The following is a 27,977-nucleotide window of genomic DNA, read 5'->3' as shown; positions in this document are numbered from 1 at the left end:
CCTCCAGGGCACGAGGACTCTCAGGGGTGGAGGGCCTCGCCTTAGTATCCGTCTTCTCCTTCCTGGAGGAGCTGTCATCACTCTAGCGCCCCTCTTCCACAAAATAGGGGTGCTCTCTCTGGGGCTTCTCTCTCTCTGGAGGTCAGGGACCCTAGAGGTCCCTCTTTTTTAGGGATCTCAGACAGAGGGCATCCCTCTAAGTTGCCTCTCACGTTTCCTCTCCTCCCTCGAGTGAGAGGGCTGTGCGGGCCCCTCCTACCCCGACGTTGGAGGCGTTTTCTCATAAGCCCCCATCTTCTTCAGGCTCGGGGTGGCAGCCAAGTTCTAGTTCAACAATGCACCGCGCTCGGCTCAACCAGCTGCGAGAGGGCAACTCCATGGAAACCAAAACATCACAACTCCGTGGAGATATCGCGAGAAGCACGGTTGCGCCAGCTGTGAGAGAGGCGGAGCGAGGGCGGGAACAGAGAGCGAAGTGGGAGGAGTCTAGGCACTTCAGAGGTCCTCCGCGGGAGACCTTCCCTCCCAGCGGCGCCCCCTCGTGACTGCGCTTTACATAATCGAGGCCGCGCGCGTCATAAGTGGCGTACTCCAGTCCAGACCGAATCAGAGTCGTAAGAAGCTCCGTGTTCCGCCCCTTCCTCCTTGATAGACGTCAAAATGAACCAGTGAACGGGCGTCCAGCGCCGCCGCGCCCGCCTTGGTCCGCCCGCACCCGAGGACCCGCCCGCCTGCAGCAGCCCGCAGCCTGCCGCCGCCAGGTTGTGCTTCAGACTGTCAGATAAAGCGGCGGGCCGGGCCGGTAGGGCTGTGAGCACGGCCCGGGCCGGACATGGCGGCGCTCTACGCCTGCACCAAGTGCCACCAGCGCTTCCCCTTCGAGGCGCTGTCTCAGGGGCAGCAGCTGTGCAAGGTGCGCGGGCTGGGGCGGCAGCCGGGAACTGGGACGCTGGAGGCGCGGCCCGGAGCTCCCGGTTCTGTGGGGGCGCCCGGCGGGGTCCCCCGGGCAGGGCTGGCAGGCCCGCCTAGCTGAGGAACCGCACCCGCTCCGCCGGGGGCTGGCGGGGCACGTGGGGGAGACCCGGGCCGTGTCCAGGCCCCAGCGGCCGGCGTGTCCGGGTGCTTAGCAACCGCGAGGGATTGTTCTCGAACCCCGTGAGGTCGAGGGAGGGGACAGCTGGTCCCCCGCTCGCCCTCGACCAGCCGCGGCGGAGATCCCTCTTGGGCTGGCTTCCCCCCGCGCCGGGGTCTGCCGGGTTTCAGGCTTAGGGACCTCCTGCCCCGCCTGGGACAGAACTCCAGAGTTGGGTGCTGTCTGGGACGATCGTGTCGAACTCGGGCGCCTCACGGGCACTTTTCAGCCAGTCCCAGAGTCAGAGGTAGCCAGGCTTTATAATAAAGCCGCACAGTCAAACGCACGAAGCGAAAGGATGATATTTCAGCTTCTAGTTAGTGACCTTCTGCCCTCGCCGTAACCAGCTGCTGATCAGTTTTTACCCCTGAAGGTCCAAGTTCTCTTTTTTTCTTTTAAGTTGCTTCATCTTGCTTTGCCTATTTAAATGAATAGAGGTGCTGTGAAGCGACAGTTAAAAGTCACCAAGCCGGCTGGAGAGTGATGTTGAGATATCTCCAGATAATCCAGAGTTTGTGTCTCTGGTATGGCTAACTCATAATTGTGTGTCACCATTGCCTCCAATGGCCATGACTTTGTCTCTTTTTGTTTACTAGGTATGAGAGAGCTCAAAAAGTCAAATGTCTGAATGCCTTTTTGGCCTTAAAAAAATACATATTTGATTATATGTTTGTGTATATATTTATTTATTTATTTTAAGGGAGTTTTATATCTGTAAGCAATAATGATTTTAATTCAGTACTTTGGTTTCACAAGTGAACCTGCTCAAAAATCACACAGTGGCGGAGGCAGAACTGGACTAGAATCCAGGGCTTCTCATTCCCTAGGTCTGAGGCTTATTCATACCTTTGTTTTACAATTTATGACTAGTTCCATATAAATTCTTACTTAACTCCCACATCAATGCAGGGTGGTGGTGCCAGTTTTACAGACAAAAAAAATTAGTCCCAGAAAGTTTAAGTGACTCACTCAAGCACAATGGCTATGCTTGGAATAGTACCCAGGTCTTCTGCCTCCTACTGAAGACTCTTTTCATTTCTGACTGCCTTTTAAAATTATATCCTCATTTCATTTCAGGAATGTCGGATTGCACACCCTGTTGTGAAGTGCACCTACTGTAGGACTGAGTACCAGCAGGAGAGGTACAGTTTTCGTTGACCATGAAAGATGCTAATAGGCTTTTCCTTTTAAAATCTGTAATCGATTGCATTTCAATATACAGATCTGTAATCAGTTGCATTGTAATATATAGATCTGTAATCAATTGCATTATACACAGATTCTGCCATTTCCTGTTATAACACAATGGAGGTAAAATACACATATTGTTCCCTAGTTATTCATTAATTGCTTAAATTATTAGTTACTTATTTTTCACATCCTTGATAATTTTATATTGTGGGTTTTTTAAAATTAATTAATTAATTAATTTATTTATTTATTTTTGGCTGCATCGGGTCTTCGTCGCTGTGCGCAGGCTTCTCATTGTGGTGACTTCTCTTGTTGTGGAGCACGGTCTCTGGGCACGCGGGCTTCAGTAGTTGGGGCTTGCTGGCTTCAGTAGTTGGGGCTTACAGGCTCTAGAGCGCAGGCTCAGTAGTTGTGGCCCATGGGCTTAGTTGCTTCGCGGCATGTGGGATCTTCCCGGACCAGGGATCAAACCCGTGTCCCAGGGAAGCCCTATATTATGGTTTTGACATTTTTGACACTAAGAAACCAACCCCACAACAGTAAAACATGAGCCTTGTGCTCTAGTATGTTTACATGCAGAGTTTGAAGAATTTATAAGCCAAAAGAAGATACTTTTGAAAATGTGACAATCTGATAAAGAGTTTGTTACCCCTAGTCACATTTGAAAAAACTCACTTGCCTTTACACTTGCCTTGTGTGAATCTCATTTTGAAAAGTGTGAAAAATATTTAGGTGTGAATGAACACACATCTTTGGGGGACTTTTTAATAGCAGCAAGGTGGTTTATTGGTATAGTAAGTTAAACTTTTGGGGAACCGTGGCTGTAGGTAATATTGCCTTAAGCAGGATGGGGTCTGTTTGCCAGCTTACACATGGACCCAGAAGCCTAATTTCATTCAGCTTCATTTCAATTCTAGGAATATTTTCCCTGACATTTCGTTATGTATATTTTCAAAGAAAAAAAAAGCTAAAAAAAACTAGATAGTTGGGGCTTCCCTGGTGGCGCAGTGGTTGAGAATCTGCCTGCCAATGCAGGTGACACGGGTTCGAGCCCTGGTCTGGGAAGATCCCATATGCCGCGGGGCAACTAGGCCCGTGAGCCACAATTACTGAGCCTGCGCGTCTGGAGTCTGTGCTCCGCAACAAGAGAGGCTGCGATAGTGAGAGGCCCGTGCACCGCGATGAAGAGTGGCCCCCACTTGCCGCAACTGGAGAAAGCCCTCGCACAGAAACTAAGACCCAACACAGCCATAAATAAATAAATAAAAATTAAAAAAAAAAACTAGATAGTAAACAGTCATCTACCCACTACTTAGCGTCTACAATTTACATTTACTATATTTCCATCTATCCATCTCTCTATCCATCAGTGTATTAATCCATCTTATTTGTGATGCAGTTTAAAGTTGTGGACATCAGTGTACTCGACCCTAAACACTTCAGCATGCATATCATTAGCTTAGAGTTCAATATTTGTTTATGGTTTCTAAATTTTAGAGGTAAAATTTGCACACATTGAAATGCTCAAATCTTAAGTGCATCATTCGATGAGTTTTACAAACAGATGTATGTATGTATCTGTGTAATGAAACACACAGAATATACTCTGGAAGGTTTATATTTTAGCTTTTACATTTAGGCCTGTGATCCCTTTCAAATTTATTTCTGTGTGTAGGGTGAGATTTGAAGTTTAACTCTTAATTCACACCATACATAAAAATTAATTCAAGATGGATTATAGAAATAGGTTTTTTGCATTTTTTTTCTAAGATGTCAAGAGCATTTGTATATATTGATATATATGTCCCACTCCTTGAGTAATAAATCTAAAATAAACCCAAATGTTCAACATCACAGAATCACTGATGCTAATCCTCTTTCTAGAGGTCTCTTCCAATGTACTTCAGTTCCTGAACTGCCTTTTGTTTTTCTTTTTGGCCACCCCGTGGCTTGTTGGATCTTAATTCCCCACTGGGGATTGAACCCGGGCCACAGCAGTGGAAGTGCTGAGGCCTAACCACTGGACCCCACTGGACCACCAGGGAAGTCCCTGCACTGCCTTTTTAAAATGGTGGAAAATTGCCCTGGGAAATATTTTGTTTGAATATCTCATTTTAATTTAATGTTTTTTACTTTGAGGTTTTTCTTTTGTCTTTTAAGTTTATAGTCACTTTGATAGGAATTGTATGGGAAAAAAATCACAAAGTAGCGATATACTGGATTTTTATGTGATTTTGTTTTTAGCCCCCAAATATTGTTTAAACTGTTCTTAAACATCAAGCATTTGTTTGTACCTCCCTTTGTGAAGGGTTAGACTTTATTTGAAGATAATTTTTTTTCCCCAAGGCAGTTTATCAGTTTAGGCATGTAGGTAATATGACTTGGATCTTCACAAGGGAAAGGGCGTGTTTATTTTTGTCAGTGCTTAGCTCTTAGAGAAATTGGAAATATTGAAAAAATATTTGGTGTTAGCATCTATTTCCCCACATCGGGGATTTTCATATACTTTTACTTACAGAGGAGAACATAGACAGAGTAAGGTCAACATGGATAGAGTCTCTGAGCTTATATCCCAAAGACAAATACTTTACTCTTCATCTCAAATTTCTCAGCTGGTCGTCTGAATTGAGGAGAATTAATTTCTTTTCTGCTAGTCCATTTTGGTCTAACATAATATTCTTTTGAGGGTCCTTTGCATATCTGATAATTTTACTTAGTGGTACTTGGAGATGTCATAATCAGAAATAACTCACTCTCCATTTTAACCAAAGCCTCCTTGTATTTGAGCTAATAAAATTTATAACTACAGAATAATTAAAAGAGTTACTGGCCAGATACTCACCCTTCAGTTAATCAAATGCCCAAACCATATTTCACCTTGGCACTTAGTAATGAACAAATTCCTTGGACTTAAGGAAGAATCAGTTTTCAGATGTTGTAAGTAAAACGATTTTTTTCTTATAAAGCCTTGTGTCTCTTTCTTCCTTAACAGTAAAACCAATACAATATGCAAGAAATGTGCTCAGAATGTGCAGTTGTATGGAACGGTAAGTAGGGTTTCTCTGTACCTAACAGTGAGCAGTCAGGTCTCTTGGGACCTTACATTCTGTGGACTATTAATATAATTACAATATTTTTATTAGAAGACCTAGTTATGTGTAAAAATGTTCTCAGAAAAATTTATGTAGTGTTTTAGCTTTCAAACTTAGCTAATACTTAGTATTAAGGAGTTCTGTGTTTATAGTCACTGTGGCAGGATTGTGATTATAATTTTCCTTGAGAAGCTTCAGTAACCAGTATGTAAAGAGAAGGGGAATGATGAATCCTATGACGTGACCTCTTTGTTTGGTAACAGTTGACTATTCATTTTGATGAATGATTTTTTTTTCTTTCAGTGTTAGGGTTCAGCATACTGTGTCCTGCAGGCATTCTCCCCACATGTTTATACACTGATAATGTCAAAGAGGCCTTTTCAGAAATTTGGACGCACTTGCTCATTTCTCCACGAGCTGGTTCTTTTGAATTGGTTAGAGAAGTCCCAGCATATATGCTAATGGATTTTTGTTATTTGTTTGTTTATTTATTTAAAAATCAATAGTCCTGTGCAGAAAAACATTTTACATGGTGTTAGGAATTGGGCTTTATTGGATCAGTGTAAAAGGAAATCTATGAAGTTGGGAATGCATTTTTACCATGACTAATGAACTATGTATAATAGAAATCATTGCTTTAAAAAATGCACTGGAAAAAAAATGCACTGGTATTTTACAATATACTTACTTGACACTTTTTTTTTCTCTTTAAGCCCAAACCTTGTCAGTATTGCAACATAATTGCAGCATTTATTGGCAACAAATGCCAGCGCTGCACAAATTCAGAGAAGAAGTATGGACCACCATATTCTTGTGAACAGTGCAAGCAGCAGTGTGCATTTGACAGGAAAGATGATAGAAAGAAGGTAAATCTCTGTGTTTTTCTTGATATTTTTTTCTTTCAGAGAAATTAAGGTGGGCCAGTTGTGTTAAAAAGACATATAACCAAGATTGATTTCTCAGTTCCTCTCCAAATTCTGTTATTGACTTTGAAGAAGATATTCAGCCTTTGTTTTCTTCATTTATCAAATGTGGACCACTGTATTCTAACATTTCATAGGTTAGTATTTCATGAGAATTTGAATTACAGTGTTCAACATCCCTTATAAGTGAAGTGGTGATTGGCAAAATTTTACAAAACTCTTTAAAGGAGAGATTGTGACTTAAGCAGGATATACCAGTTTTACTATCTTTTGAAGTTAAAGACCACAAGAAGATGATATAGATAAACCTCTATGTGGAATGATGGTACCTTGGTGGAATTAAAATGGTTTAGATTTGGTCTGTTTAAAACCCTCCAGTGGCTTCCAGTTGCACTTAGAATGAAACCCAAACTCCTTCCATAGCCTGCAAGGCCCATACATGACTCTCAGTCTCATCTTCCATCACACTCCCCTCCTCCTCCCTTGGTCCAGCCACACTGGCCACCTTTCAGTCCTTCAGATATGCCAGTCTCATTTCCACCTTTGTGCCGGCTGGATTTGCCTGATACACAGCCTTCTCCAGAGTGTCATAACTGGTTCCTTGCGTCAAGTCTCAGCTCAATTGCCAGCTTCTCACAGAGACCTTCTTTACTAACTCCCCCAGTCACTCTATCATAGTACCCTGTTTATTGTCTTCATAGCATGTAACGTTATGAGAAATTATCTTGTTTGTTTACATGTTTGTCCACTCCCACTAGAGTATGAGCTCTTTGTCTATCTTGTTTTCATGCTGTATTACCAGCAGCCTGGCACATAGTAGGTACTCGATAAATATTTTTTGAATGAAAGAATGTAGTACAGAAACTCTCAGTGTCCAGAGATGCTTTTCAGAGATGCTTAGGCTCTCAAAAGCTGATTCGTGGTAACCAAATTCATTAATTTACAATGGGAGGAAGTAACTTTCCAGTGACCAGAATACTCCTGCCTGCCAACCAGGGCACCTCTTCCCTGAATCAAGATACTAGAGAAGCTGAATTAGTAATCAGAAGGTAACATATAATAATAGTTGGAGCACAAGCTTTTTAGTCCCATAGATCTGGGTTCCAGCCCACTTCTGGCTTAGCTGAATGATCCTGGGCAAATTATTTACTCCTGTTGTGCATCAGTTTTGTCATCTTTACTGTGGGAATAACAGTAGCTACTTCACAAGGGCATAGGGAGATTTAATTGAGATAGGTATATAAAACAATTTTGAGCCTAGCATATACTATACTTTATTAAATGGTACCTATATTATTATTAATTGGATTACACTAGAATTCATTGTTTCTACTTTCTAGTTACAATCCTATCATAAGAGTTTGCGTATTTGTAGGCATCCTGAATCACCTATTTATAAACTTTAGGAGGACCAAGCTTAGGGATTGAGGGTGGATGATCTGGACTCAGAGTGCCTGGGTTGAAATCTTTGTCTGTCACTTATTTGTTGTGTGACTTTAATCTATCAGTGCCTCAGTTTCCTCATCCGTAAATGAGGCTGATCAGACCTCATCGTTGTTATGAAGGTCAAGTGTAAACCCCTTCAGAAGGAATCTGGCACATGATAAGTACTCAGTGTTATCTATGATTATTTCTTTATGATAGTTTAATTCTGAGAGGGTGATTTTATATTTTTAAAGTTTATTTGTGAAGGAGAGATCTGAAATAAAGTGTCCTGTGGTTCAGTGTGTGATTTTCATGTTTAATGCTGGCTCTCTTTCAGTGCAGTTGCTTTGTTTTCAAACCCTTCTTCAGTGAAAGCTCTTTCCTGGACAAGGTCTCCTAGAGTTTTTTTTGTTTTTTGTTTTTGGCTGCATTGGATCTTCGTTGCTGGGCGCAGGCTTTCTCTAGTTGCAGCGAGTGGGGGCTACTCTTTGTTGCAGTGCGCGGGCTTCTCATTGCGGTGGCTTCTCGTTGCAGAGCACGGGCTCTAGGTGTGCGGGCTTCAGTAGTTGTGGCACGTGGGCTCAGTAGTTGTGGCTTGCGGGCTCTAGAGCACAGGCTCAGTAGTTGTGGCACACGGGGCTTAGTTGCCCTGCGGCACGTGGGATCTTCCCGGACCAGGGATCAAACCCGTGTCTCCTGCATTGGCAGGCGGATTCTTAACCATTGCGCCACCAGGGAAATCCTCCTAGAGTATTTTAAAGTCAGATCTTCAGGCCATATCCCATAACCATGAAATGCAGCAAACTGAAGTTTGGTTTCAAAATTCATTTATACATTCGTTAACATATAATTAGATGCTTATCATGTCTCAGACACTGCTCTGGGTATTGGAAATACACTGATGAACTAAGCAGAGGAGACCTTATTCTCTCAGAGCTTTTATTTATGTGTGTAAGAGATGGATGAGAACAAACAAGGAAATAAATGAACACAGATTTTAGGTGTAAGTGCTATAAGGAAATAGGGTATATGGTGGAGAGTGACTGGGGAGGCCAGTTTAGATTGGGCAATCAGGAGGACCTGCATGGAGATAAAATCTGAGCTGAAACAGGAAAGATGAGAAGGAAGCAGCCATGGGAAGCTCTGGAGGGCAAAGATCCTGGGAAGAGAGACCAGCTATGAAAAGACCCTGAGGCAAGAATGAACTTGGCAGATGGGAAGAACAGAAAGAAGGCAGAGTGAACAGAGAATGAGATTATAAAGGCAGGCAGAGGCTACATTTAAGTCAACATAGGCTATGGTAAAAAGTTTAGATTTTATATTTTAAGGCGAGAAGAGACATAATCAGATTTACATTTAAGAAACCCTCTTTGGCAGCTATGTGGAAATGGTTGATCTGGAGAAAAATAGCGAGATCATTTGGGTGGGTCTTGCAGTTGTGACAGGTAAGAATGGCTTTGCTTAGGTGGAAGCAGTGGAGTTGGAAAGAAGTGGATAGATTCAGACTGATGACTTGCTAATAGGTTAGGAGAATGAGGTGCAAAGAGGCTTTTGCTAACAAGATAAATACTTTAGGTAAATGATGGTCTGGCTTACCCATGTTCAAGATGGGGCAGAAGATCTAATTTAGAGGCAAGACATGAAAACTAAGATTCCATAAAATATCAGCACACTCCCTCCCCAACCTGAGTAATTGCAACCAGCTCTGCTGCCCTGCCACTTGTACCAGGCCACCCCACAAACTTAGTTTTGCAATCTGAGTGCTGTACAGAGGCACCCCAGCGTCAGAGGATTGTGGAAGCCCCATTCTGCTTTCCTAGCCCTGTGCCCTGCACCCTGGTGCAGAGCTGCTTCTGCCCAAAGTGATCAGCTTTTTCTAAATCAAACAAAGTGCCATGGTAGGCCACCACCAGGGATTGGGGCCCTGGAAGCTACTTGCCCATCAGTCTTTTTCTGGAGACATTTCTTTCCATCTGAGAAAAGATATCCAGCATACCATTTTATGAGCCATTTATAAGGTATTAAAGCTAAAGTATAGGGCTTCCCTGGTGGCGCAGTGGTTAAGAATCCTCCTGCCAATGCAAGGGACACGGGTTCGAGGCCTGGTCCGGGAAGATCCCACATGCCGCGGAGCAACTAAGCCCGTGCACCACAACTACTGAGCCCATGTGCCACAACTACTGAATCCTGCGCGCCTAGAGCCCGTGCTCCACAACAAGAGAAGCCACCGCAATAAAAAGCCCGTGCACCGCAACGAAGAGTAGTCCCCACTCACCACAACTAGAGAAAGCCCGTGCACAGCAACGAAGACCCAACGCAACCAAAAATAAATAAATTAAATAAAATAAATTTAAAAAAAAAGCTAAAGTGTAAATTTTATGTTTCATCTTCTGTCTTCTCTTTTCCCTGCTGTGTTTTCCTTGATGAGCACCATAGAGATATTTGTGTCTTTTGAAATTCTTATGGGAACTTTGCTCTGGTCTGTGTTAAGTTGAAGAAAAACAGAATAAAAAAAAAATATAAAATTAGCAGATCATTTTTATTTTATTTATTTATTTAAAAAATTTTTTGGCCATACCACACAGCATGTGGGATCTTAGTTCCCCACCAGGGATCGAACTTGTGCCCCCTGCAGTGGAAGTGTGGAGCCTTAACCACTGGACCACCAGGGAAGTCCCCAGCTCCTATTTTATTAAGCAATTTTTATGTACCTTGCACCATGCTTTACCTACGTTATGTCACTAGATCCTTGCACCAGCCCTCTGAAGTAGGTACTATTATCCTTCATTTTATAGTTGAAGTAATTGACCCCATGAGTACCCAGCTGACTTCCGTAAGGTCACACAGCTTGTAAGTGGCAGATCTGGACTTAACCAGAGGTTCTAGCTCCTAATACCCATGTTCTCAGCCACTGCACTAGCACATTCCTTCTTCTTTATCTTTGTCTCCTCATCTTTCAGGTAGATGGGAAATTGCTATGCTGGCTGTGCACACTTTCATACAAACGGGTCCTTCAGAAGACCAAAGAGCAGAGGAAGCACCTGAGCAGTTCTTCCCGTGCCAGCCACCAGGAGAAGGAGCAGTACAGTCGACTGAGTGGTGGCAGCCATTATAACAGGTAACCCCGAGATGCATGAGATAGGACTAGAGGTGCTGGGAGGTCAGATGTAATACTCACACGATTAGCCATGGAAGATACCATTTTGTCTAAATTTTCCTATTTTCTCTCTAGTTATTAGTCTATAGAGGGACTCTCCTTTGTCGTATTTTGTAATTCATGTATCATCCAAGGGCCAGAGAGACTTCCATAAGGCATCAGGATTTTCTGACTTGGTTTCTGTTGTGTCTTAAGTTTGTGGAACTTACTCTACTTTAACATGTAACGTTCTCCCCTCCGCTAGAGTGGGTTATCTCCCTAGAAGATTGGACATTTCACAGTCTGAGGGATGCAGCTTTTTTATGCATATTGGCTAGGAGATTGATAGATATTCTAGGTTTGTCCTTGTGAGATCCAGTCAAAATGATGTCCTTTCATTATTGTCTTAAGCTTCGTTTCAGGGTATCTGTAGAGTTGTTAAGAGTTCTGGCTTTGGATTGAATCCTGGGTCTGCCAAGTTTTCTGTATGGGATCTTGGGCAAGTTTTTTCATCTGTGAAATGAGGGAAATAATAGTATTACCTCATGGAGTTGTTGCAAAAATAAATTATATAGTATGTGCATAGTGATTAGTTTTATAACCGGCATATAGGAAGCTTCAGTACATTTTAGTTATTCGTTGTTATTATTACCATTGTAATTTTCTTTGTTCATTGTTAAGTACTTTCATGAGCCAGGTTCTCTGCAAGGAATGCAGAGATAAGTAAAAGAATCACGCTGCTATCCAAGAGTATGCAGTCTGGTAGCGAAGACAGACCTGTAATCAAATCATTGCAGGATAATTCGATGGGCATCACAGTGGAAATATGTCAAAATACAGGCATAAGAGGCAGTGGTAATTAACTGCCTTGGGAGGTTAGGGAACGAAAGATCAGAGAAATGCTGGTGTTGGAGCTAGATCTTAGGATGAGTCAGAATCATCAGATAAGGTATGGGCAGAGACATTCTAGGCTGAGGGAATAGCATTTGCAAAGACACGGAGGGCATGAGACCACACGGAACTTGGGAACAGCAAGTCCTTTTATTTTGCTGGAGCTTATGATTGGGAGCTGGAAAATGGGAGGAAAAGGAATCCAGCAGACCTGGTAAGGAGCATGAACTTGATCTTAGTGATCTTAACGGGAAGCCACTGAAAGGATCTATGCAGGGGAGGGACCAAATCTGCATTTAAAAAAAATTAACCCAGACTACTGGGGAGAATGCATTGGAGGAAAAAGAGGCTGGGGGCTAGTTAATAAGCTTTGTTGGTAAGAGTCCAGATAAGAGATGTTAATAGAGAACCTCAACTGAGGCAGTGACACTGAAGAGGCAGATTCAGGAAGATACTTTAGAAGGAGATTTTTGAGTAAATTAGATAATGTGATGAACAGATAGATGGACAGGAGCTGGGTGAGTAAAGGACAATTCTCAGATTTCTTACTTGGGTGAATGGGTAGATCCTTATCTGAGAGAGACTATAGGAAGGGGCAAAAAGAAGTTCAGTTTTGGAAAGTTGAGTTTAAAGCATCAAGAAGAATTATTTAGCTCTTTTTCGTGGCACCTTGGAGGCGAACGGCTGCTTCAGGATGAAGCTGAACATCTCTTTCCCAGCCACTGGCTGCCAGAAACTCACTGAAGTAGACTATGAACGCAAGCTCTGTACCGCCTATGAGAAGTCTATGGCCATGGAAGTTGCTGCTGATGCTCCAGATGAAGAATGGAGGGGTTATGTGGTCCAAATCAGTGGTGAGAATGACAAACAAGGGACCATGAATCAGGCTGGCGCGACCCACGGCCACGTCTGCTTGCTACTGAGTAAAAGCATTTCTGTTACAGGCCAAGGAGGACTGGAGAAAGAAAGTGCAGATCTGTACGGGGTTGCATTGTGGATGCCAATCTGAGTGTCTTGAATTTGGTCATTGTGAAAAAAGGGGAGAAGGATATATCTAGATTTACTGATAGAACTGTGCTGCATCGCCTGGGGCCCAAGAGCTAGAATCTGCAAACTTTTTAAGCTCTCTAAAGAAGACGATGGGGCTTCCCTGGTGGCACAGTGGTTAAGAATCTGCCTGCCAATGCAGGGGACACGGGTTCGAGCCCTGCTCTGGGAAGATCCCACATGCCGTGGAGCAACTAAGCCTGTGAGCCACAACTACTGAGCCTGCGCTCCAGAGCCCGCGAGCCACAACTACTGAAGCCCACGCGCCTAGAGCTGGTGCTCCGCAACAAGAGAAGCCACCGCAATGAGAAGCCCGTGCACCGCAAGGAAGAGTAGCCCCCGCTCACCACAACTAGAGAAAAGCCCGCGCGCAGCAACAAAGACCCAAGGCAGCCAAAAATAAAAATAAAGAAATTTATAAAAAAATAAAGAAATAAAAAAAAATAAAGAAGATGATGTCTACCGTTATGTTGTGAGAAGGCCCTTAAACAAAGAAGGTAAGAAACCTAGGACTAAAGCACCCAAAATTCAGCGTCTTGTTGCTCCACATGTTCTGCAACACAAACGTCGGCATATTGCTCTGAAGAAACAGCGTACTAAGAAAAATAAGGAAGGGCTTCCCTGGTGGCGCAGTGGTTGAGAATCTGCCTGCCAATGCAGGGGACACGGGTTCGAGCCCTGGTCCAGGAAGATCCCACATGCCGCGGAGCAACTGGGCCCGTGAGCCACAACTACTGAGCCTGCGCATCTGGAGCCTGTGCTCCGCAACAAGAGAGGCCGCGACAGTGAGAGGCCCGCGCACCGCGATGAAGAGTGGCCCCCACTTGCCGCAACCAGAGAAAGCCCTTGCACAGAAACGAAGACCCAACACAGCCAAAAATAAATAAATAAATTAATTAATTTAAAAAACAAACCAAAAAGAAAAAAGAAAAATAAGGAAGAGACTGCAGAATATGCTACACTTTTGGCCAAGAGAATGAAGCAGTCCAAAGAAAAATGCAAGGAACAGATTGTCAAGAGACAGAAGCTGTCCTCGGTCAAAAAGAAGACATTCTAAGAGTAACAAATAAATAAGATCCGACATCCAAAAAAAAAAAAAAAAAGAATTATTATTTAGTGGGAGTTTAGCCTAGAACTCACAAGAGAGGTTTGAACATGAGCCATTGGTAGCACGTAAGAGTCAGTGGTAGCAGAGATTATTTTAAAATGTGGATTTCTGTGGCCCTACCCCAGAGCTTAATTCAGTAGAATCTAGGATAGAGTCCAGGAATCTGCTTTGTTTTATAAACATCTCAGATGATTCTGATGCAGGTGATCTGGGGAACATCATTTCTAACCACTAAGATAGATAGTTGTTAAAACCATGCTCTTGAATGACACAACTCAGGTTGGAGGCTGAGAACAGATTCTAGAAGCACTCAAGAAGGATGGAGTGAATATTTGAAAACCAAATATCAGGGTTAATATCCAAAATATATAAAGGACTCAACAGTATGGTGTTTCCTCAAAAAATTAAAACTAAAACTATCATATGATCCAGCAATCACTCCTAGGTATATATATGAAGGAACTGAAATCAGTATCTCATATTCATTATAACTTTGTTCATAATACCTAAGATATGGAAGCAACCTAAATGTCCTTTGAGGGATGAATGGCTAAAGAAAATGTGGTATATACATACAATGGAATATCCAGCCATAAAAAAAAGAAGGAAATCCTGCTATTTGCTACAACATAGATAAACCTGGAAGGCATATGCTAAGTGAAGTGAGCCAGAGAGAGAAAGACAAACACCATGTGGTATGACTTTTATGTGGAATCTTAAAAAAAAAAAAGCTGATTTCATAGAAATAGAGAATAGAATAGTGGTTGCCAGGGGCAGGGGGAGAGGGAAATGGGGAGGTGTAGGTCAAAGGGTACAAGGTTTATAAGAAGAAGTAGTTCTGAGGATCTAATGTGTAGCTTAGTGATGATAGTTAATAATACCATATTATATGCTTGAAAGTTGCTGAGAGTAGATCTTAAGCATTCTCATCATTAAAAAAAATAAAAGAGGGAATTCCTTGGGAGTCCAGTGGTTAGGACTCTGTGCTTCCACTGCAGAGGGCATAGGTTCAATCCCTGGTCGGGGAACTAATATCCTGCAAGCCACATGGTGCAGCCAAAAACTAAAATAAAATGAAAGAATTAAGTATGCGAGGTGATGGGTGTATTAATTATCTTGATCTTGGTAATCATTCTATAATGTACATGTATATCAAATTGTCACCTTGTACACTTTAAATATGTACAATTATATTTGTCAGTTATTCCTTAATAAAGTCAGGGGAGAAAAAGGATGACATGGTCAGTGGTTTCAAATATTGAAAAGAGGTCAAGTAAGAAAAGGTCTGAAACATCCTTTGGGCTTGGCGATTGGACATCCATCAAAGTAAAAGGGTTGCAGACTAGTTTTAGGGGGTCAACTTATTGGGGCTAAAACTGATCTTTAGTGTTGTTGTGGGACACAGACACCAGAAGATTCACAGAAATAGAGTGAGGAAGAACTGGACTTGGAGTTCAAATATGTCAGCCTGGTGTCTAGTCCCAGCTTCACTGCTAACTAGCTGTATATCCCTGGGTAGGTCAGTTAACCTTGATGAGCCTCAGTTTATGCAAAATAGAAATAATCCCTTGTATGTACCTCACGGTATTATAAGATGCATGTGAGACAATGAATGTGAAAGTACTTTTTAAATTGTAAGATAGATTATACTTCTAACTGAGGTTTTATTGACTCTGTTCTCATAGTTATTAATAAAGCAGATAATATTTAATCAAGGCCAAGAATTTGGGGGAGGACTATAGAAACGAGCTACCCATGCATCCAAGACCTATGAAATCAAGACTTTGGTGGATTTTGATGATCAAGAATAATTAGCTCTTAGATCTTAGATCAAGGCCACCTGGACATTTCTGCTTGTTGTCTGTTTCACCCTGGACAGCGTGCCCCACCTGACCTCAGAATTGAAAGCTTTACCCCCTTTAAGTAACAACACAGGTTCATGTGTGTTCCTTGTGTTATGCTGTATTTTTTTAAGTAAAATAAATAAGAGAAAAAAAAAAGAATAATTAGCTCTTGCATAGAATGGGTACAGTATTACATTGGTCCCATTTGACAAGACTTTCATTGTGATGTTTTATTAATCTTTGATTTCTAAAGTGTGTGTATCTCTCTCTCTTTTTTTTTTTTTGCCACTAAAAGTCAGAAAACACTTTCTACATCTTCAATTCAAAATGAAATCCCAAAGAAAAAATCCAAGTTTGAGTCGATCACAACCAATGGAGATAGGTAAGCCAATTCAAGTGTGTGTGCATGTTTCTGTTTGAAATGCTACACAGTTCCTGAAACAGGAATACATTTTAGGGTGTGTCATGGAGCTAGTCTATGGTTGTCAATGAACTTCTCAGGGTCGCTACACTAGCCACTTGATATCTTATAAATAAACAGTACTGATATTTGTTTATAAATCTAATCTTGTCTAGAACATATAACTGGATTTCATAGCAATTGAATTCTGCAGTCCACAAATAACTTCCTCACACGAATTCAAAGAAGTCAGTAGCTAGATGCTTTTTATTGTGATCTGTGCCTGTAGCCTCCTCCAGGCAGGGCAGGAGTTGGTCTCCAGAGGCAAAGCAGAGACAAGTTGGGATTTTTTTTTTTGGCCGCACTGCACAGCTTGCGGGATCTTAGTTCCCCAACCAGGGATTGAATCCGGGCTACGGCAGTGAAAGCGCTGAGTCTTAACCACTGGACCGCCAGGGAATTCCAGACAAGTTGGAATTAAGGCAGTATTGCTCAGTCTGTGAGGGATAATCCATGCTTCCTAAGCATTAACAGAGATATCCCAATGCAGATGCTGGATCAGGAGAGAAGGAGATGCATTTAAATATTTTTGTTTCATTTTAAGCCCTTCTAAATGCATTTTTATTCCTCACTTTCCCCTCTCCTTCTCAGTGATGCTTCGCTTATGAGCTACTCTCTTCTCATATCCAGAGTGCCCCATCCATGTTGGTGCAGTGGGCGGCTTCTCAGCAGAGTCTTGGGGCCACCTGTTTTCCTGTTCCTCCAGGCCTGGGCATCCTGAAGTGAGACCACCTGGCACACTCTTCCCTAAAATCCTTGGAATCATCTCCATTCTGAAAACTTCCATTCTCGGTTCTCCCTCCCAGGCAGTGGTGGGTATGGGAGCAGACCAGCATATAGGCTTACCAGGGCTGAATTTTGTTTATTTAGTGGGGTACACAGTGTCTATGAAGTTGGCTTTTTCATTAACTTGATTTGAGACTCTGCAAGCTGTCTTTTTAATGCTAGTATTAGTGGCTTTAAACTTCTTGAATTGATCCTTCTAGAAATGCTTAATTTAGATATTCTGATTACGTAGGGGAAGGAACCATAAAGACCATCTTTCTGGTCAGCTTTATTGTTTGTTCTCTGAGCAGCTAGTTTGACCATTCTGAAGAAAATAAGATGTGGCACTGATTGTCCCATCACCTCTGCCACGATGCATGATCCTGTAAAAACTACTTTTTAAAGAGTGAACCATTCTGAATGCCCTGCTTTATAAAGGCCTAAGCCAAGACCCACAGCCTTTAGAGTCATCATTTCTGTTTTGTGCTATTTGTGACGCAGGCTGTGTTTGAATGACCTGGAAAAAGCTCATTTAGTTTAACCTTTAGTTTAACCAACAGTCCTTAAAGTTTACCTTCTATTAGCTCATTTTGTTCTTGAGATACTGCCACTATTCTTGCTGACTATTGCTATGGATACACCAAGCCAAAGACTTAAACTTTCTGCTCAGTGTTTTATTGCATCTGGTTACCAGCAATGATTGTTTTCCTCAAGTAGGATGCCGATCCTTAACTTAGGTGCATGGTCTTTCATAATGTCCTCTGGGAAAGATCTTTAAAAATAATTTCTTCTTTAAATGTACATGGTAATTAAAAAAATAACTTATCCTGGGCTTCCCTGGTGGCGCAGTGGTTGAGAATCTGCCTGCCAATGCAGGGGACACGGGTTCGAGCCCTGGTCTGGGAAGATCCCACATGCCGCGGAGCAACTGGGCCCGTGAGCCACAATTACTGAGCCTGTGCGTCTGGAGCCTGTGCTCCGCAACAAGAGAGGCCGTGATAGTGAGAGGCCCACGCACCGCGATGAAGAGTGGCCCCCACTTGCCGCAACTGGAGAAAGCCCTCGCACAGAAACGAATACCCAACACAGCCAAAAATAAATAAAAAAAACAAAACAAAAAACTTATCCTAATAACTTGAAAATTTGGAAAATTTTTTCTGCTGCCAAAAAAATTATTTTCATACATATACAAGTTCCATTTGAATGTTCCTGCATTAGCAATCTTAACAGTCTATTCCACTTGTTTGCATTTCTGTCTTTTAAAAGTTCATATACCAGGTAAATTACATTTTTCCTTTTCTTTTTACTTTTTGTGGTTTTTTTCCTGCTTTTCCTTCACTTTGAAAACATTCTGACAAGACTTTTTTTTAACAGTCCTTTTTTTAATGTCATGCAAACCAAAAATTTTTTCCTGAGTATCCATTTTGAATTCAGTTCTGTAGTAAATGTAACCAGTTTTGTTTCTTAACTATCTATTGTGACTGCCTCCCAGTTTTTAATTAATCACAATCCACTTTGCTTGTCCCACTCTTAAAATATCCATATACTTTTTTTTTACTTTACATGTATTTTACTTGTATTTTTTACAATGTTGTATTAGTTTCTCCTGTACAGCAAAGTGAATCAGCCACACATAATATCCATATACTTTTAAATTTATGCTTTTATTCTTTCATTTTTATCCCCTCATGTCTTCTGCAGGTTGCTCTGTAACAGTTTTCCATTGACCTTTCTATACTACCATATTCTCCTCTCTTATTTTTTTTTTTCGGCCGCACTGCACGGCATTTGGGATCTTAGTTCCCCAACCAGAGATCGAACCCGCACCCCCTGCAGTGGAAGTGTGGAGTCGTAACCACTGGACCATCAGGGAAGTCCTCTTATTTATTTTTTAAATATCGAGGAATATTTGATTATTTTTTCTCTTCTTTTTCTTTATTCATTAGCCTTCCATATCATACAGAGAGAACCCATTACTTTAGGGTTTTTTTAAAAAAATAAAACCATTTTTCTCATGGTTTTATACTTATAAAATGCCTTAGTCTTTTTATTTTTTAGTATCCTATAAAATTCACAGCCTCCATCTCAATATTTTATAGTTTGTTGAAATTGTAACAAAAACTCTTCAATTTGAAGAAAATCTGAGTTCATTTCTAGCTTTCCTTCCCTGAGAAATGCACTTTTTGATCATATTTGTTTATTGTTCTATGGGCAATAAAAGCAGTGGGTGACCTCCAGGCACACCTTGTGGTTTATTGTTTCTAAAGGACATTCTTTTCCTTTCCTTATAGTTTTATTTTATTCTCCCTCTGAAATGTGCCTGAAAGATTAGACTTACTCTGTGTGGCCTTTGAGGACAGACCCAGGACTAATGGATGGGACTCATAGGGAGGCAGGTTTTGGCTCAACCTGAGGAAAGATGTTCTCTTAAGCTTTTGGAAGAGACAAGAAGCTTCCTGGAGAAATAGTGAGTTCCCTGTCTTTGGAGGTATTTAGAAGGAGACTGGATTTGATTTTCTGCCTTGGTAACCTAGCCATCTTTTTTCATTTTGATACCCAGCAGTCCTTATTAATCAGGAGTTACAGAGTTAGAGAGGTCAGGACCTAACACAGGAAAGACACAACTAGTTTTGTCAACAATTTATTGGTATAGGAAGAATCCTCCCTCAAGAAGCAGGTAGAGCCAAAGCAATCTTGAGTATGAAGAACAAAGTTGGAGGTGTCATGCTTTCTGATTTCAAACTGTAATACAAAGCTGCAGTAATCAAAACAGTATGGTATTGGCACAAAGACAGACACATGGACTGATGGAACAGAATAGAGAGCCCAGAAATAAACCCACACTTATATGAGCAATTAATCTACAACAAAAGAGGCAAGAATATACAGTGGGGAAAAGACAGCCTTTTCACTAAATGGTGTTGGGAAAATTAGACAGCTACATGCAAAAGAATCAAACTGGACTACTTTCTCACACTACTTACAAAAATAACTCAAAATAGATTAAAGACTTAAATGTAAGACCTGAAAGCATTAAACTCCTAGAAGAAAACATTGACAGTATGCTCTTTGACATTGGTCTTAGCAATGTTTTTTGGTTATGTATCCTCAGGCAAGGGAAACAAAAGCAAAAGTAAACAAATAGGACTACCTCAGACTAAAAAGCTTTTGCACAATGAAGGAAACTATCCATAAGATGAAAAGGCAACCCACTGAATGGGAGAAGATATTTGCAAACGATGTATCCGATAAGGGGTTAATATCCAAAATGTACAAAAAATTCATATATCTCAACATCAAAAAAGCAAACAGTTCTATTTAAAAATGGGCAGAGGGGACTTCCCTGGTGGCAAAGTGGTTAAGAATCAGCCTGGCGGGCTTCCCTGGTGGCGCAGTGGATAAGAATCTGCCTGCCAATGCAGGGGACACAGGTTCGATCCCTGGTCTGGGAAGATCCCACGTGCCGCGGAGCAACTAAGCCTGTGAGCCACAACTACTGAGCCTGTGCTCTAGAGCCCGTGAGCCACAACTACTGAGCCTGTGTGCCACAACTACTGAAGCCCACGTGCCTAGAGCCTGTGGTCCACAACAAGAGAAGCCACCGCAATGAGAAGCCTGTGCACCTCAACGAAGAGTAGCCCCCGCTCTCCACAACTAGAGAAAGCCTGCGCGCAGCAATGAAGACCCAACGCAACCAAAAAAAAAAGAAAAAAAAGAATCAGCCTGGCAATGCAAGGGACACGGGTTCAAGCCCTGGTCCAGGAAGATCCCACATGCCGCGGAGCAGCTAAGCCTGTGAGCCACAACTACTGAACCTGCACTCTAGAGCCCGTGAGCCACAACTACTTAGCCCGCGTGCCACAACTACTGAAGCCTGCCTGCCACAGAGCCCGTGCGCCACAACAAGAAAAGCCACCGCAATGAGAAGCCCACGCACCGCAACTAAGAGTAGCCCCCACTTGACACACTAGAGAAAGCCTGCACGCAGCAACGAAGACCCAATGCAGCCAAAAATAAATAAATAAAGTTTATCCAAAAAAAAAAAACTGGGCAGAGGGCCTGAATAGATGTTTTTCCAAAGAAGACACACAGGTGGCCTATAGTCACATGAAAAAATGTTCAACATCACTAATCATCAGGGAAATGCAAATCAAAACCACGATGAGATACTGCCTCACACCTGTCAGAATGGCTATCAGAAAGACAACAAACAACAAGTGTTGATGAGGATGTGGAGAAAATAGAACCCTTGTGCACTGTTGGTGGGATTGTAAGTTGGTGCAGCCACTAGTATGGAGGTTCCTCAAAAAATTAAAAATAGTACTGCCATATGATCGAGCAATTTCACTTCTAGGTATTTATCCAAAGAAAACAAAAATACTAATTCAAAAAGATATATACACCCCAATGTTCATTGTAGCATTAGTTACAATAGCCAAGATAATGAAAGCAACCTAAGTGGCCATTGATAGACAAATGGATAAAGAAGCTATGATGTGTGTGTGTGTGTATACACACACACACACACACACACACACACACACAGTGGAATATTACTTATCCGCAAAAAATGAAATCTTGCTGTTTGCAACAACATGGATGGATCTAGAGGGTATTATGCTAAATGAAATAAGTTGGAGAAAGACTAATACTGCATGATCTCACATATCTGTGAATCTAAAAAACAAAACAAAGCAAAATCAAAACATGCTCGTAGGTACGGAGAACAAACAGGTAGTTGTCAGAAGGGTGGGGGTGGAGGATGGGCAAAATAGGTTGAAGGAGATTAAGAGGTATAGACCTCCAGTTATATAATCAGTAAGTCACAGGGATGTAATATACAGCATAAAGAATATGGTCAATAATATAATAATGTTATATTGGGACAGATGTTTACTAGACTTACGGTGATCATGATATATGCAAATGTCAAATCATTATGTATGAAACTAACATAATATTGTATGTCAACTATATTTAAGTTAAAAAAAAAGAAGCAGGTAGAGCAGAGTATTAGGAGCTGTGAGGACAAGAAGAAGTTATTTATACTAGCCCATTACTCCATTTCATTTGTTGCTCTGGTTATGGGTTTACCTAGATTCTGTTGGGTTGAGGGAAGACAGTCCCTTGGTGAGCATGAAGACCGGTGGAGACAGTGATGGGTCCTTTCAATATTTTCTCCTGCATGCCTTGTTTTATTATTTTACATTTACTTTTTGTTACCTAGTAATTCTGCATGTTTATCAGTTAGAAAAGCAGTGATCCTTTCTTCCTCTGACATTCTTCTCATATGCTTCGTGAGACTGAGGGGGAATATTCTTATCAATGGAGTGTGTCTTCCCATTCTAGCCATAGAAATGTTTGACTTGGTAACTATGAGGAAGTTTGTCCAGTGGTTCACCTTGTTATTTGGAGTTTCTACCTGTGTAGAGAATTACTAGTTATTAGATGTTGTTTAAGATGTAGGAAATAACCAACAGCAAGGCGTATCTAGAGTAGTTGCTATATTGATATAGGGAGTTGGGAATCAGTATTGCAGTATCTGTTAGGAAAAACAGGTTTGTGTTTTACTTTAAAGGTTGCCCTGGGAAAAGTAAAGAGCTTCCTTTGGGAAGTCTGTAGAGAAGGGCAGGATTTGACTCTTTTGGCAGTGATTCCTTAACTTGTTTGGGTCTAAGACACCTCTGACCAGCCTAAGAAAGCTATGGATCCTCACCCTAGAAACCGTCCATTGTATGTATACATAGAATTGTACATACAGTTTCAGAGCTTTACAGATTCCCTGAAACTTGTCCTGGTTAAGAGACTCTACTAAAAGGATGGAGTTCACCTGGCACTTGACGAAATGTAGTGCTCAGAGACTATTACTGGGAGGAATCTGTTGAAAACCCCTGGTTGTGGAGTGACTTTGCAGTTTGCCACCTCTTTGTTCTTTTCCTAACTAAATATCGCAGAATTCTTCATATTGGAAGTGGCAATGAACACGCCAGTTGTAGTGGGGGAAGTTAGCTTCTTTCCTATTAATTTCATCTTCTTTCTATCACTTTTTAAAAAGACTGCTCCTGGGGCGGAACACAGCAGCTGCACCACATCGTGGGCTTTGGAGCAGAAAACAAAGAGTCAGAAACTCTATGGGGAGCTTTAAAGAAAAACACATGAACTTACAATTGATAATTTATCCAGATTCTAGGGAAATTACCTAATCACAAAAAAATTATGACTCTCACCTATAAATAACCGGAGATCTTCAATGAACCTGGAACAGAATATCCTTGGCTCTTGTGAGAAGGCATTTATTTTAGTCCTGAATGTGAGCAAAGATGCTGCAGGAATGCTGCGGGTTGTGGCTTTGGTTGGTATAGTTATCTGATGGCCACCTTGCCTGTGGAGTTTAGCAAATACTCTCAAGTCAGGTGTGTATTTTGCTTGATGCTGGGAATTCAAGTAGTTGCTCCTGCTCTTGCACTTGCAGTCAAGTGGCTACGATGTGAACTCAGGTAGAAAAAAGTTTATCAATCCAACTGATTTTTTCCCCCTCCATTTTTCCACTCAGCTTTTCCCCAGACCTGGCTCTGGACTCACCAGGCACTGACCACTTTGTCATCATTGCCCAACTGAAGGAAGAAGTAGCCACTCTGAAGAAGATGCTGCATCAAAAGGATCAAATGATTTTAGAGAAAGAGAAGAAGGTACTGTTTAGTTAGTGCTTCTCAGGTCAGAATGAGACAGGCGGGTAAGATATGTGGTACAGGGTGTGATGCTAACTGTTTTTTTGTTTTTGTTTTTTTATAAATTTATTTATCTTTGGCTGCGTTGGGTCTTCGTTGCTGCGCGCGGGCTTTCTCTAGTTGCGGTGAGCAGGGGCTACTCTTTGTTGCGGTACATGGGCTTCTCATTGCGGTGGCTTCTCTCTTGTTGCGTGGTTTCTCTCTTGCACACGGGCTTCAGTAGTTGTGGCATATGGGCTCAGTAGTTGTGGCTCGCGGGCTCTAGAGCACAGGCTCAGTAGTTGTGGCGCACGGGCTTAGTTGCTCCATGGCATGTGGGATCTTCCCGGACCAGGGCTCGAACCCGTGTCCCCTGCATTGGCAGGTGGATTCTTAACCACTGTGCCACCAGGGAAGTCCCAAAAGTTGATTTTTCTTTCTTGTATTTGGAGGAAGCTTCCACTTCTAAGGGAGGACCGATGTTGACCAAGCTTACAGAGATGATGTGTAAAACTATAATGTCTGCCTCTTTTTTTAAAAAATTTATTTATTATTTTAATTATTTATTTTTGGCTGCGTTGGGTCTTCATTGCTGCACGTGGGCTTTCTCTAGTTGTGGTGATCGGAGGGCTACTCTTCATTGTGGTGCCCGGGCTTCTCATTGCAGTGGCTTCTCTTGTTGCAGAGCACGGGCTCTAGGCGCGCGGGCTTCAGTAAGTTGCAGCACATGGGCTCAATAGTTGTGGCTCGCGGGCTCTAGGGCACAGGCTCAGTAGCTGTGGCGCACGGGCTTAGTTGCTCCATGGCATGTGGGATCTTCCCGGTCCAGGGCTCGAACCCATGTCCCCTGCATTGGCAGGCGGATTCTCAACCACTGCGCCACCAGGGAAGCCCTAATGTCTGCCTCTTAATTCACAACTATAATGTCTGCCTCTTAATATAACAGAGTACTACTCTTCTCAGCATAAGCTATCGAGGAAGCTTATAATCAGAGGGTGCTGAATGAGCATGGAGTTGGGACAAGAGGAAGTAGTTACATAATTGGAATTTTTAGTGCTCTCAGACTAGGGGAACCTGATGCCTCCGTCTCTATTATTGGGATGGCTGTGTCCAGGGGACAGTAATACTCAAAATATGTGGACCAGGTCTCTCTCCTCCCTGGACAGTGTTCAGGTAGGCCTTCCTCTGTGACTACATCACTTTGTTTCTATTGCTGACATCTCCCTTCCTGAGTGACCTACTCTTTGAGCTCATTAATATCCTCAGTAAAGCCTTATTCTGGTCTAAGGGTCATCTTCCCCTCTTTAGGGGAATTTTTTATGTCCTTGTTCTGATTCATATCTGTTATTTCTTATTTTCAGATTGTTAGAGAATATCTCATTTTTGCCTTAATATTTTAATAACAATAAAAATAATAGCTAACTTTTTTGGATGCTTGCTGTGTGCCTGACCCCATTCTAAGTGCTTATATATACTAACTCATTTATCCCCATAACAACACTTTGAAGTAGGAGTTATTATTATCATCATTTCATAGATGAACAGTAAGTACCTTCAGTATTTTCCCCCTTAGGGTTCCAGTCCCTTCCTCTAGCTCTGTTTTCTTCCTGAGGCTGTATGTTGTTTTGCACTGTGTTCGGAATGCTATGATTCATTCTGAATGGCTAACAAAGACATTTATAATGTTAAAATCTTTACGTGCATTCTTTGCATCTGATTTCTACCTCAGCTTACAGATGAGGAAGTGGACCCAAGAGGATTAAACGACCAAACTAAATGCCCGAATCAGACAGAACAAAGGAATGAACCCAAATCTTTCTGACCCTACTGTTTCTACTGTGCTATGTTTCTACTCTGCTAGTAAGGTGGAGATTCATAGGAAGAGACCAATATTCTTTCCAATTTACTGCATGACTGTCAGATGAAAGCAGGCCCAAGTATATTTTCTTCATGAACTAGATCAGAATGACACATAAAAGGATTTTTGCAAAATAGAGACAAAATGAACACTTGTTTCTAGTGCTTTGCAATTGCGGGATCTTAGTTCCCCCACCAGGGATTGAACCTGGACCAGGGCAGTGAAAGCGCTGAGTCCTAACCACTGGACCGCCAGGGAATTCCCACAAAGTTAGGGTTTTAGAAGGAGCAAAAACAAGTAGTAGATTATTTCCCATAACTTTCAGGATCAAGGTCACACTCTTGGGTTGGAACACAGGCTCTTCCACATCATGCCTGCCTATCAGTAGCCTCATCTCCTGACACTCTCATCAGTCATTTGAACAAGCTCTCAATTATCTCGCACTCTGCCTGTGCCCATACTGTTCCCTTTGCTTGGATGCCCTTTTCCTTACCTCATGTGCCAGTTGCTGCTTGTACCTCAAAACTCAGCTCACACATCACTTCTCTGATTTAGATACCTCTTCTCTGTGTTCCTTGAATAGCATAGTCAATAGAAGAAGGCCTGGAGTTTGAATTCTAGCTCTGCTACTTGCTAACATGTTTGATCTTGGCCACTTTACTTAACCCTTTCTAAGCCTTTGATGTTCCCATCTATAAAATTGGAAGAATAACATTACTCTCCCACAGGGTTATCATAGGATTGAATGAAATAATATAATCAAACAGTTCGCCTGGAACAAGGTAAAAATTCAGTAAATGGCAGCAACTGTTATTCTCATGGCTTCTCTCAAACTGTCAGTCATATTTGTTATAATCACTGATTTATTTGGAGGTATTTGAAAGATTATGGCATATATTAAATACATGAAATATCTAAAACCTTCTAGTAAGTGGTTAAGTATCAAACATGCTATTTCAGGATTTTGTGTAATTTTCAGGAAATCATTAGAAAAAATAGGGTACACAGTTCCCTGGCTTTGATTTAGGTATGAATCTTAAGGAGAGCCCTGGATTTCATTAATTTGGGAGACTATTTAGCGCTCTGGTACCAAAACATTTCTCATTGCACAGAGATTTCTTCTGGTCACTCTGCCTTTTTTTCCCTCAGATCACGGAGCTGAAGGCTGATTTTCAATACCAAGAATCTCAGATGAGAGCCAAAATGAACCAGATGGAGAAAACCCACAAAGAAGTTACAGAACAATTGCAGGTGACTCTGCCTATTTAATATGGTAACTCTGGTTTATTTAGCTGATGGTATTTTAAGTGATCATCTCTTAGATTTCTTTTTTCTCAGAGAATTGACAAATCACATTAATCCACCTTATAGATGTCTTTTAATATTTTCTCTTGGATGTGTTCTGATCTTTTTCCCTCAAAAACAGTGGAATTAATAAATGTGTTCTTTGATTTTTGGATAAACCAGATGTGATTCCAGATGTCTGAATTGTAAATTCTGTTTATCCAGCACATTAAGGCACTCCATGGTTCGTTTGTGTTTCATAAAACATCCTTTTGTAATAGTGGATCCCAGGAGATTGAAGTACACTGATTAATCTCCAGCAAATACTTTCTTCCCTCTGAACCAAACCCTAGAGCTTTCTGTTGTTTTCTGTCTCTAGAATTTGTTCGCCTCTTCCTGACCTCTGCATTGTCTCCCTTAGCATCTGCATGAAAAACATAGCCTATCCTGCTAAAACGTCTTGCGTGTACTGATTTTTTTTTTTTTTTTTTTTTTTTTTAAGGCCAAAAACCGAGAGCTCCTGAAGCAGGCAGCTGCCTTGTCCAAGAGCAAGAAGTCAGAGAAGTCAGGAGCTATAACCTCTCCATGAGAGACCACAAGGACGCTCCTGGCAATAGCAATGGATTCCTGGGTTAGGGTGGCAACATAGCTGTTCTCTGGGAATTGCAAGCTTTCTTAAGAAATCTCTGTTTTACTATAGTTATCCTGCTTTGTGCGATTGCAGTGGGGCTGAGTGGAAACACCTGGTTTGTGCTGTATTATGACTGCATGCTTGAATGTTTGGGGTTTCAGGCTCTCTCTCTCTCTCTCTCTCTCACTCTCTCACACTCCCCTCTCTACCCCCAACCCTTCTCTCAGTACTACTGTCTCTCTGTCTGTCTCTCTTTTGTTACTTTTTTTTCTGTGTGTGGTGGTCACTGCTCAGTGTTACGTGCAGAATGGTTTTTTTTTTTTTTTTTTGGTCCATCATTGCATCCTGCCATACCCATGAGCAAATAGTTGGCATTAATTACATATCACTGCCACCCTCTGAACTTTAAAAACTGCCACCTTAAGACTTGGTACAGTGGAAGAGAATTTTTCTCTCCAATAAACCTTTTGCTTCAGGGTATAC

General features: G+C 41.8%; 1 protein-coding gene across 1 annotated transcript; it reads left to right on the top strand.

Annotated features, from left to right (window-relative positions):
- Positions 1-769: 769 nt before the first annotated feature.
- Positions 770-27,977, top strand: FAM76A (family with sequence similarity 76 member A). Its single transcript, XM_061186913.1, has 9 exons — positions 770-913; positions 2,210-2,274; positions 5,316-5,370; positions 6,129-6,281; positions 10,724-10,881; positions 16,085-16,171; positions 23,568-23,703; positions 26,729-26,830; positions 27,366-27,977. Exons 1-9 carry the CDS (start codon positions 833-835, stop codon positions 27,450-27,452), a joined length of 924 nt encoding a protein of 307 aa, XP_061042896.1. The 5' UTR covers positions 770-832; the 3' UTR covers positions 27,453-27,977.

The sequence above is a fragment of the Eubalaena glacialis genome, chromosome 3 (assembly GCF_028564815.1).
Source record: "Eubalaena glacialis isolate mEubGla1 chromosome 3, mEubGla1.1.hap2.+ XY, whole genome shotgun sequence".
In the NCBI taxonomy this organism is placed as follows: domain Eukaryota; kingdom Metazoa; phylum Chordata; class Mammalia; order Artiodactyla; family Balaenidae; genus Eubalaena; species Eubalaena glacialis.
Note: the sequence above shows the minus strand (reverse complement) of the source record. Positions and strands in the feature narration are given on the sequence as shown.